General features: G+C 43.2%; 1 protein-coding gene across 1 annotated transcript in view; it reads left to right on the forward strand.

Moving 5' to 3' along the window:
- Positions 1 to 834: 834 nt before the first annotated feature.
- The window catches only part of OLFML2B (olfactomedin like 2B), a 45337-nt gene continuing 33596 nt past the window's right edge, over positions 835 to 12575 (forward strand). The window contains exons 1-2 of the mRNA XM_087726709.1: positions 835 to 1045; positions 5555 to 5818. Of these exons, the coding sequence (XP_087582835.1) occupies positions 899 to 1045; positions 5555 to 5818 (411 nt within the window). The 5' untranslated portion in view covers positions 835 to 898. The remainder of the gene's footprint in view (positions 1046 to 5554; positions 5819 to 12575) is intronic.

A 12575-nucleotide genomic window follows, 5' to 3' on the forward strand; every position in this document is an offset into this window, starting at 1 on the left:
ATTTTTTGATGACGCTTGTCTTTTGGCGGGACTGATGGTTAGAATTTTTATGCAGATAGAAATGTGTGTTCCTTGTCTTTCAACATAAGCCTAACTCGACTGGTCAAAATGTTCAAAAATACAAGTTGACTATATTGTCCAATTTCCATAGTAAACGGAATATTAGAGGGGATATTATTTAGATCAGTGGTCTCCAACCTTGGCCACTTTAAGACCTGTGGACTTCAACTCCCAGAGTTCCTCAGCCAGCAAAGCTGGCTGAGGAACTCTGGGAGTTGAAGTCCACAGGTCTTAAAGTGGCCAAGATTGGAGACCACTGTCCTAGAGGATTGTCAATGCACAGATCCACACATTCCCTGAATAGGGATGTAGGCCAGGGTTTCCCAACCTTGGCCACTTGAAGATGTCCGGACTTCAACTCCCAGAATTCCCCAGCCAGCATTCGCTTGCTGGGGAATTCTGGGAGTTGAAGTCCGGACATCTTCAAGTGGCCAAGGTTGGGAAACCCTGATGTAGACTATTTGAACTTTCCAGCCCCTTCAACCTGTCCTCGGCTTTGCGACCCAAGCATCCGATTCTCCGCGGTTTGGCCGCAGATTCCAACTCTTTTGAGACCAGCCATCGGGTTGGGGCTCGGGAGTGCAACCCCCGAGGACGAGGAGCCTACTGTTCTCGCCCTCTTCTCCCCCGCAGCAGCTCCTCCGGCGGACGCAACAGCCGCAAAGGGGGAGACTCCTCCTTCTGCCCCGCCTCGCCGGGTAGCAACGCCGCCCGATTCAGCCCACCTCCCCCCCGGCGCGCCCCGTCCAGTTGGCTTCCCAACCGGGCAGAGGAGAAAAGCTTAGACCGGGGCCGCTCCATGCCCGGCTCCCCCCCCAGCGGCGCTCGCTAGCCGTCCATGCCGCGGCCCGGGATGCTGCTCTGGTGCTGCGCCGCGGCGCTGCTGGCGGCGTGGTGGGGCGCCGCCGACGCCAGCCCGAGCTCGCTTCCCACCGGCGCCCCGCTGGAGGATGAGGCGGAGAACCAGGAGAACATTCTCTCGCAGGTAAGGGGGGTCCGCCTGCCGCGAAGCAACCGAGCCGTCGGTGCCTTGGAAGGGGGAGTGGGAGCCTCGAGGTGATCTCCCAGCGGCGCATCAGGAAAGGTGGGGAGTGGAGCCCCCGAAGGGCTTCTGACACTCTGCTCCTTTTTTCAAAAAATTAAAAGTTTTCATGAGTTTTGCAATGATATACCTTTCCCCTCCCAACCTCCCAGAGCCAATACAGGCTATAAACATTTAGCAACCATACACTAAAATAAACTAATTAACTTTCTTTCTTTCTTTCTTTCTTTCTTTCTTTCTTTCTTTCTTTCTTTCTTTCTTTCTTTCTTTCTTTCTTTCTTTCTTTCTTTCTTTCTTTCTTTCTTTCTTTCTTTCTTTCTTTCTTTCTTTCTTTCTTTCTTCCTTCCTTCCTTCCTTCCTTCCTTCCTTCCTTCATTTATTTATAAATTTTTATTTTAAACACATCAACCCATCAACAGAAACAGACACACGACTTAAAACAACATAGGAACAAGAAGTTCCATCGTATATCATACATACGGGTTTCTTTGCAGTTAGTGTTTTCCCTTCTATACATTTCTATCTTGCATTCACGATCTCCTTATTCGTTATCCATTTGTATGTACAATTCTATATTTTTAAAGTCACAACCCCTGGTATGCCCAAATATTTATTTATTTATATTTATATTTATATAGTTATATTTATAAATATTTATTTATCAGCATAAATATAACAATTCTATATTTATTTATACTTAGCTATTTACAACCAAATATTGTTGACCTATATTGTGCTTTATATCCTTACTGTCATTTATTCTCTTACATACAGTTATAGGTATACATTCACATAGTTATTCTTTTTCTTTGCCATTCTTATACTGTTGTTATTCCATTTAAAAGGTTATAAGGTACAGTTTGGATTGCTTTGTTTACCATCCCTAGCGCCTGTTGTAACACCACCTTATTTTCTCTTTCTTTTCTTTTCTCCCTCCCTTCCTTCTCTACTTCCTTTCTTCCTCCTCTCCTTCCCCTTCTTTCTTCCCTTACCTCTCCCCTACTCCTACCCTCTCTCTTCTCCTTCCTACCCTCTCGCCTTCTCCCTTTCTCTCTTCCTCCCTCCTTTCCTTTTCTTTCTCTCCCTCCCACTCACCACTCCTTGCCTCTTTCTTCTTCCCCTACCTCTCATCCACCTCTCACCTTATTTTCTCTTTCTTTTCTCCCTCCCTTCCTTCTCTACTTTCTTCCTTCCTCCTCTCCTTCCCCTTCTTTCTTCCCTTACCTCTCCCCTACTCCTACCCTCTCTCTTCTCCTTCCTACCCTCTCTCCTTCTCTTTCTCTCCCTTCCTCCCTCCTCTCCTTCTCTTTCTCTCCCTTCCTCCTCTCCTTCTCTTTCTCTCCCTTCCACCCACCTCTCCTTACCTCTTTCTTTTTTCCTTACCTCCCCTCCACTCTTCCTCTTCCTTTCCTACTATCTCTCTCTAATTAACTTTAGCATTGTCTCTGGCTTGTACTTCAACTCCCCTTTTGTAAAGCTAAGTTTAGATAAGTTGTTAACAGTCCTTGTTGGTTCATTCATAAGCTATCTGAAATTTCTTAGTCCCATATAAGTCCCATACAATCAATCCATCTTCTCCATTCCAGCTTGTATTTCTCATCTGAATAGTCCTTGAGACCCTCTGCTGTTGAAGTGCACAGATTCATCCTTCATCCTTCTCTGGTGGCACCAAAACAACAACACCACCACCCCCAAACTCCCCTTTTGTAAAGCTAAGTTTAGATAAGTTGTAACATTCCTTGTTAGTTCATTCATATGCTATCTGAAGTTTCTTAGTCCCATATTTATTTTGAATACAATCAATCCATCTTCTCCATTCCAGCTTGTATTTCTCATCTCATTTCTCATACTGAGCCGAAGTGGCGCAGTGGTTAAATGCAGCACTGCAGGCTACTTCAGCTGACTGCAGTTCTGTAGTTCGGCTGTTCAAATCTCACCGGCTCAGGGTTGACTCAGCCTTCCGTCCTTTCGAGGTGGGTAAAATGAGGACCCGGATTGGTGTTGGGGGCAATATGCTGACTGTAAACCGCTTAGAGAGGGCTGAAAGCCCTATGAAGCGGTATATAAGTCTAACTGCTATTGCTATTGCTATCTGCATAGTCCTTGAGACACTCTGCTCTTGAAGTGCACAGATTCATCCCTCATCCTTCTCTGGTGGCACCAAAACAACAACAACAACCCCCCCATAAAAAACCACACCCCACCATTAGAAATGCCTCTGAACATGTACAAAAAGTCCTTCACAACTAATTAACTTGGTGTACATTTGCAATTGCAGGAGGGGAATCTATCCTAGAATGGTTTTAGCAATAAGCTTGGATTGCATGGAGTAAAAGATGCCAGGGGAGGTTTATGCCAGAGCCAAGGTGGCACAGTGGTTAGGGTGCAGTACTGCAGGCCACTTCAGCTGACTGTTATCTGCAGTTCAGCGGTTCTAATCTCACCGGCTCAAGGTTGACTCAGCCTTCCATCCTTCCGAGGTGGGTGAAATGAGGACCCAGACTGTGGGGGCAATATGCTGACTCTGTAAACCTCTTAGAGAGGGCTGAAAGCCCTATGAAACGGTATATAAGTCTAACTGCTATTGCTATATAAGTCTAACTGCTATTATGCTGGCAATTTGACACAGCAGGGAGTGTGGCACAACTCGGGGATCCCAGTTAAGTCTTCAACATAAGTTTGATTTTATGGGATGATTTTTAGAAGCAGTGAAGAAACAGAGGAAGGAATCTACAGGTAGGATTCTAAATAAAGGCAGTTTTGTTACTTGAAAGAATATTTGAACTTAGTAGGACTTGCTGAAGGTTTGCACCCAAAGGCTATGACTAAAATTGTTGGCAGGTTTTACGTCTTGAATATCTTGCATTAAATCAACCCTTCTTAATCTTCATTTCAGGAAAGCTGGGTCCTTGCACTCAGTAATAATGTGCCAGGGTTTCCATTGTGTAGAATCAGCAAGCTTTGCATTATAGTCTTATACTCCACCTGTAGAGAATTTGCTTCATCCTCACCTGGTACCTGTTAGATCCAGGGGTGGTGATCAGTGCAGAAAAAGGACAAGCAGCTGTAGTTTTAGTGCATGGAGAAGCAAACAAATGGAAAAGGCGCATCTGCTAAAATCTCTCTCTGTGTTCTTTGTGAACTATGAAATATACAGAAGCAGCATTTTGACTACTCCAGGTATCTGGGACAAAAGGCCTTGTGATGTAGATCTCCAGTTTCTCCATTTAGTAGACCAGGTTTGCTCCTTTTTAAAAGCCCCTTCCCCCTCTGCCCGCAACATATTACTTATTTCCTAGTCAACTAATTGACAGAGCTAAGTATATCCATATAGAATAGCGCTGGGAGAGCAATGCTATCTGTCAATTCCTCTGACACTTAAGAGCCTGCAGCAACTTTCAGCTCCTCTTGATTTTCCTTTGTAGCTAAAGCCAGCTAAGAGAGAGAAGTGCTTCAAATGGCAACATTTGCACAGTCTGTGGTGGCTGGGCGTCCTCTTTGTCATGAGCAAAATCAGTTGCATGCATTTATATTGAAATACTTGTGCAACATCAATTGGGATTGTGTTGGGTTTGATGCTGAGCAAAAAAGGCTTAAAACTGCCTTGGCACAATATCTGTCTGGATGATGGAGGCCAATATCCCTTGAAAAATATCTGCATGAACTGTGCAATCAGAAAAAAAACAAAAAACATACGTTTGACTACTTTTATTATCCAAAGTTGTATCTGATCCAGGCATATTCCCTTAAAGGAAATTCTTTGAATTGCATTGAATGTTTGTTGAAACCTTGTCTTGGCCAGGCAGGATGTGCCAGTCTGTTTCACAACTTTTGCCTTGTTCTTGAATCCAACAGAAAAATGACTTATTTATGTAGGACTAGCATTACACATTGGAAACTCTAGCTTCCTATCAGACGTATCCTGATAGCTTTGGCTTTAAAAAAAAAACCATATCTTCTCCCTTTTTATCTTATTAAATAGACCTAAGTTAGGGTAGCCTGCCTTCCCAGCATGATTTCATGTACAGGATGCATGAAAATAAAGGAGAGATACAAAGACCTCACTTCAATGAAATTTGTACAGGAGAATTTCCCAACAGATTGTTCCCATTATATTTAAATGAGATCATTCTGGAGAATGTCTGCGTTGAGCACAGCAGCCTTTTAATTTCCCCAAACCCGAGAGAAACCAAAGTTGTTTGGGTTCAAGTTGACTAGTTTGGGGTTTGGCTTTTGGATTCTTTTAGGTGGTAGAAGAAAATTACTTTCTCAAATAACCAAGGAGCAACGAACATGAAGCGTCAGCAACATTTTAAGCCAGACAGCCATTTCTTCAATGTCTCAGAATGTCTCAGTTTCTCCCAAACATTCGTCCAAAGCAAACCCACCGAGAATTCCAGGACAAATTGACTGGCTTCCTTTCCATCCCCTCCCTCTCCTTTCCTTGATTAGTTGCTAGGTGACTATGACAAGGTGAAGGCGGTGTCCCAAGGCTCAAACTGCCAGTGCAAGTGCGTGGTGAGACCCCTGGGCAGAGGAGCATGTCAGAGAATCAACGAAGGCTCTTTCAAAGCTGAGGATTTTTACATGGTGGAAACAATCACTTCTGGACCGGAATGCAAGTGCTCTTGTGTGGCTCCACCTTCTGCCCTCAATCCCTGCGAAGGGGACTTCAGGCTGAAGAAACTTCAAGAAGCAGACAACAAGGATTTCAAGGTATTTGGCTTTCCTGAGCTTTACTGTAGTTAAAATGTATTTTTATTATTTCAGTTGATGCCACACCTTTCTACCCAAGGGGCAGTCATGAGGGTTTTCCTCTCCCAAGTAATGGGAAAATTAAGACAGGTTTTAACAGGAGATTCACCTGGAGAGTTGATGTTTCTTCGCAATACTTGCAGATGTACAAGGCTGAGATACCAGGGGACAGGTATCCTCAAACCTATGACCACAATTGAGCCCAACATTTCTGTTGTTAAGTGAGATGATTAAGTTAATTGCCCCGTTTTACTACCTTTCTTGCCACAGTTGTGAATCACTACAGTTATTAGGTTAGTAACATGGTTGTTAAATGAATCTTGACTTTGTTTGTCAGAAGGTTGCAAAGGGGGTTCCACCACAAAACCGCGCTCAACTAAACAGCGCACGACTAAACCGCGCATGACTAAACTGCGTCGCTGATGTCATCAACAGGGCGACAACAGCGCGGAGACAGAAGCACGCTGTAAACCCTAAACCTAAAATTAACCCCTAAACCTAAACCTAACCTCCCTAAACCTAATCCTAAACCTAACCCTAAACCTAACCCTAAACCTAACTCTTAACCTAACCCTAAACCTAATCCTAACCCTTAACCTAGCCCTAAACCTAACCCTAACCCTAACCCTTAACCTAACCCTAAACCTAACCCTTAACCTAACCCTAACCCTAAACCTAACCCTTACCTTAAGTTGAATCGGCTTGCTTTCAAAGCGCTATTTAAAGCGCCCTTCTTTCTCCGCGCTGGCTGTTGTCGCCCTGTTGACGTCAGCAACGCGGTTTAATCGGGCGCGGCTTAGTTGAGCGCAGTTTTGACGGGTCACGTGCAAAGGGTAATCACGTGATCCTGGGGACACTGCAACAATCACAAATTCTAGTCAATTGCCAAGTGTCTGAAATTTGATCACGTGATCATGGGGATGCTGCAACAATGTACATGTGAAAAGGGGCCATAAGTTGTTTTTTTCAGTGCTGTTGTAATTTCAGATAGTCACTAAATGAACTGCTATAAGTTGAGGACTACCTGTACTGTATACAGCAGTAGCAATCTTCTCCCAATCCACTCCAAAGTATGCAGCATGGCCATGAAACAATCCCCTCCCCAATTTTGCCCCAGCAGGTTGCAATCTGGGGGTGCTTCCCCTGTTCACAGTCCAAATACTAAGCTGTGATCTGGTTTGTATGCTAAGCCGTGGTTCAGAAATGTGGCTTGTTTACTAAATTGCCATGGTATAAAAACCAAGGGTGATTCAGTTCAGAGAGCACATGTCAAGGCCAAACAAACCACATGAAATGCTCAATGAGGTGTGGGAGCCTATATCTATTCATGCAATCTTAACAGGACAGGGAATATCTGGAAGCAAGAAGCCAATGGCACTTAAGTCCATTTATGCTTATAATGTAGCTATCACTAGCCATTAAAACAACAATTATAATCTATTAAAAATAATATGAGATACACACCATCATAATGTCAAGTTAATTTTATAAACCGTGAACTGGGAAACAGTAAGATGAGGTTAACTAGAATGGCAGCTGCAGTATTTCCATCTTGGCTTGGTCGTCCAGCAGGTGAGAAATTCATTTGCTCCTAGAGCAGCTTTCTTCAACCTGTTCTTTCAGCTGTTGGACTGCAGCTTCATAATTTCAGCCAGCTCATCCCTTAGCATCAAGGGACCAAACTGTGGGAGTGGGCTTAGCAACAACTGCTGTATGAGGCTCTTTAAAGACGCTCCAAAGTTTACTGCTGTGAAGATTGCGTGGTGAAGTTATGTTCTTACTTAGCAAGAAGTGAACAGATCCTTGGCCTTCTCTTCCTGCTGGGAACAGGAAGAGCAACAGTCTTAATAAATATGTAGCTCTGAATTCTCCCACATGCACTAGGATGTAGACCAGGGGTGGGTTCCTGCCAGTTCTAACCTCTTCTATAGAAGAGGTTCCACAAATCTACAGTGCCGTTTAGAACCGTTTCCGGCTCCCTCCCCCCGCCTGTCCGCACCACGCATGCCCTGCCCGCCGCTCACTGATTGGCTGGCTCACCAATCGCTCCGCCCGCCTCTAAGAGTCCTATCTAAACCTTAAAGTCTTAAAACTGTCAAGTTTGAACACCCCTGGTTTTTTTTTTTCTAAAGGGTTAGGGGTGCAAGGGTCTTGTAACTTGACAGCTTTAAGACTTGCGTGCTTCAAATGCCAGAGTTTCTGAGGCAACATTTTGGTTGCTAAGCAAGTGCGTTATTAAGTGAGTTTCACCACAGTTTACAAGTTGGCCGCACCCACCCAGTCACATGGCTGGCAAGCCACTCCCACTCAGTCACATGGCTGGCAAGCCATTCCCACCCAGTCACATGGCTGGCAAGCCACTCCCACTCAGTCACATGGCTGGCAAGCCATTCCCCCCGGTCACCTGGCTGGCAAGCCACTCCCACAAAGCAGGCCACACCTACAGAAGAGGTTCTAAAAAATTTTGAAACCCACCACTGATGTAGACATAACAGATATATGCTACATAACGGCACAAAAGGACACTCCAGTCATGAATGTTTTACCCTTGTTGAATATGCAAGGAAAGATTCCAATATGGAACAATCTTATTTATTACAAAAATGTACATTATTCGGGGTTTAGCACTCAGTTTAAGTGGAAATGTGGTAGACTGAAGGGATAGATTTAACACTGATCTAGAAAAGAAGGAGGAAGGTGTCATTCCCTGGAAACTGTCTGTTGACTGGATGCCAGAATAGATACTTTCCCAATCTGCTCCTTTCCGACCATTGTTGCTCATTTCTCTCTCTTGCTTCTCAGGCCATTCTTGCCAGTGATGGCTTGAATTATGGCTTGAATTATTGCTTGCAGAGTTTTTTTTTGACATTAGTCCTAAGGCTGCAGATTCACAAATCTTTGGTTAAATCAGTGTCCTTGGCTTAAGCAGTTCAATAAATCTAGTGCAAATTGGGAGGTATAAAATGGAATCTAAATACAAACACAGATGGGAATGTGGAGTTTCCACGCAACCTATTAGATCTCACCGATTAGGCCTCCTCCGAGTTCCATCTGCCGCCCAGTGCCGACTGGCAACCACGCGGAGGAGAGCCTTCTCGGTAGCAGCTTCGACCCTATGGAACGATCTCCCCGTGGAGATTCGTACCCTCACCACCCTCCAGACCTTCCGCACAGCCCTCAGAATCTGGCTATCCCGTCAGGCCTGCGACTAAGATTGTAACCCGCCCGAATGGTATGAATGTTGTGTTTTTTAATTATGTATTGTCTTATATGTTAAAAGTCTGTCTTTCTCCCCCCTTCCCTTTTAAGTTGTGAGCCGCCCTGAGTCCCCCCAGGGAAAAGGGCGGCATATAAATAAACTCAATAAAATAAATAAATAAATAAATAAATAAATAAATAAAGTTTATATTCTCCCCTTCAGGTAAAAAGTCTTCAGGCTGGTTCCTTTAAATATGCAAATGACATAAAATTAAAAGTTCAAATTAGTTTTAGTTTAGTTTAGTTTTATTGAGTTTGCATGCCGCCCTATTCCCGAGAGACTCAGGGCGGCTCACAATAAAAAAGGGAGGGGATACAAAAAATAAAATAGAAACAACAATTTAAAATTCTGCAACAGCCGTAACCTCGAATGGGGCTGGATAGTTCAACAGCCCTAGGCCTGCCGGAACAGCCAGGTCTTAACCGCTTTGCGGAAGGCCGGAAGGGTAGTAAGGGTCCGGATCTCCATGGGGAGATCGTTCCAGAGGAACGATTAGCATTAAAAGGGGGGAACCCCAGAATTTCAAACATTTCTTGAGATGCAAACTCCAAAGTCTCAGGACATCAGAAGATGTTCTTTAGCATCCAATTCTCAAGCTTTAAAGACAATTGCTACCATTTTAAACTGGATGTAATTATTTTATGCCTTGGTGAAACATTAGTTTGAGGGTCAAGATTCAAATTTGTCCAAAAATAAAAGGAGCAGATAGATCAGAGCCAACACTCAGAATCTGCCCATTGGATTGAGCTTCATTTCATAATCCTCATTATTTGTAAACAGTAATATTATCCCTTGCAATGCCAAGCCTCGACTGAATCAGTTGAAACTGAGAAATGGAGCTGGATATCATCCGCTTATTGATCAGATTTCACATTATCAGAAAGAAAAATAAATAAATGAAAAATCACAATCCTGGAAAACCCTCTAGTTCAGAAATCAGTCCAGCAGCACGTCTTTCTGGAATTAGCCATCCAACAGGAACAAAAACTTGAGCACAGTGCCTCCGATCCACAGCCAAGAGCAGATGGTCCAGAAGGATACCATGGACAATAGCAGTAAAAGTGGCTGAGAAATCCAGCAGAATTAGCAGAGTGTTACTCCCTGTAACTTCTGCTTGTTGCAAAAATCATCTGTCAGAGGAATCATGGCAGCTTCAGTGTAACAATGGAATAAGTACTGCCATTTTAAGGCATGGCCCTCCAAAGGTAAACAAGAGAGAATTATTCTCAAACTGCACAAACTTATTTCTGAGGGAAGGACAAGAGAGATGGGTACACTGCAAAAAAAAAATGCTGGTGATTAAGGGGCTTCATTCTAAGAACTGTTATAATGTATTATTCCCTTTCCCAATCTGAATTTACACTGGGGAGCAGAATTCCTGGCCAACATGGGCTGAGAGTGTGCGGGTTGTCCAATCCTGAACATGGCAGATCAGAAAGGATGGTATATTAAACTGAGATATGAATCCCAGACTTTATGACAATTATCCTGCTTTTTTTCTAAAGGAGATCAGGATGATGTATGTAGTTATCTTTCCCGAATTTATTTGCACCCGGAAAGCTTCAAGACTCAGTAGAATTTAAACTGCATCTCTTCGTTTGCAATTCAACATTGCAACCATTCCAGTACATTGGCTCTCATAAGATCTCGAATTGAAATGCCATTCAAAGATAAGTCATGAGCATATATCCTCTTTCCATGATCAAGTGTGGAGCATTCCTATATCTGAGCTAAATTATTATTTAAATATATGTATAGATAAATATTGGGCTTTGGATTATCCATGATATATCATTAATGAATATGAATCGTGTACTGATCAGGTCTATGTGGATATGCTTCTCTTTATCTAAACATTTTACACTTCTTGGCTGCAAAAAGGTTTCAGCATGAATTTTAGCTCAGTTTACATTATACTTGATTTCATCACAAATTTCTTGTGGGAAATTATCTGCTGAAGGAGATCATGTACGTGGCAGTGAGGGATTGATTGAGGCAGCAGGTCTGTGATGAACCGCAAGGGGTAAGGCAGGAAAAGAATATTTCTGGGGGGGAAAAAAACAGAATGCATTTTTAATATACCCTGCCTTTCTCAGCTGGAAATAAAATCTGGATTTTGAAAAAGAACTGGCCAGCAGCATCTTCTTTCTAATCTTGATTTGCAAGATCACATGCTACATTAGCATGTTTTTTCCTAACAGCTACAAACTTGGAAATATTACAACTCTTTAAGAATTGTGTTCCTGGATCACGTCAGTGGAACCTATTGAATTGCTATTGGCATTAGGAGGCAACAGCCCCATTTGGAGAAATCTAAAGCACAGCATAAAAGCAGTGGCTGTCCCTTGAGCTGTCATTTTCCACATCTGGTACAGACTCTGAAAACAGAGGGTCTGTTCAGTGTTTTTGCTTTATCTGGTTTGCAGTCCAGTTGCTGTCACCTTGGGACCAGATCCTCCAGGTGACTGCTTAAATTCCCTTGAATTATCCTGTTAGGGAAAAGAAAGCCTGTTCTACAAGGCTGAGCCAAAAATGCAGGCAGCAACCAGCTTCACGTACTTGTTCTGGCAATTTTATTTTCTGCTTACAAGTGTTTAGCTGTCCAAAACGTAACTGGAGATCATTGTTACAGTTCCTGGAGCGACGTTGTCCTTGAAGGGCATGACGAAACCTGAGCCATCAGCCCTTGCAAATGTGAGCAGCCTCAGATAAACTGTAATCCTTTTAACTCTTTGACCAGCTAGCATCTATTTCAACAGAGTAGTCAAGTGACATGGGACAATATTCTATCTCTGAAAGCGTCACTGGAAGAACCTTATGGAAACCTACTCCAACATCCTTTCCTTATTTTTACCATTCTGTTGGCAAATAATATAAATTCCCCAAACTTTTGGTGACTATGTAGTTCAGTGTTTCTCAACCTGGGCAACTTGAAGATGACTGGACTTCAATTCCCAGAATTCCCCAGCCAGCGAATGCCTCTACCCTCCAACTCAATCTAGCACAGTGTTTCTCAACCTTGGCAACTTGAAGATGTCCGGACTTCAACTCCCAGAATTCCCCAGCCAGCATTTGCTGGCTGGGGAATTCTGGGAGTTGAAGTCCGGACATCTTCAAGTTGCCAAGGTTGAGAAACACTGATGTAGTTTCTTTAAGGCATAACTGTACTGTTATGCCTTTCCCTATAGCTATGATCTGCTAATGCAAAAATAATTTTATCTCATACTTACTCCACCTATTTTTAAACTTTTTCCCTCGTTTGCCAGTTATATATTCCTCAGAAAGAGCCTCTTTAGAACTAAAAATATAAACATTTGGAAGGATGGTTTCCTCTTGATTAGAGGAATGCTAAGCTGCCCCTTGTGTATTATATGGACTGAAGCCGGCACTTGCTGGATCCCCAAGTTTGAGAATAAGTCTCCCATTAATCCTAAATGCTCTTCTCCCCATTTCCCAATT

This window comes from Thamnophis sirtalis, unplaced genomic scaffold (genome assembly GCF_051295495.1).
Source record: "Thamnophis sirtalis isolate CommonGarterSnake01/CBP01778 unplaced genomic scaffold, rThaSir2_p1.2 scaffold_12, whole genome shotgun sequence".
Classification (NCBI taxonomy): domain Eukaryota; kingdom Metazoa; phylum Chordata; class Lepidosauria; order Squamata; family Natricidae; genus Thamnophis; species Thamnophis sirtalis.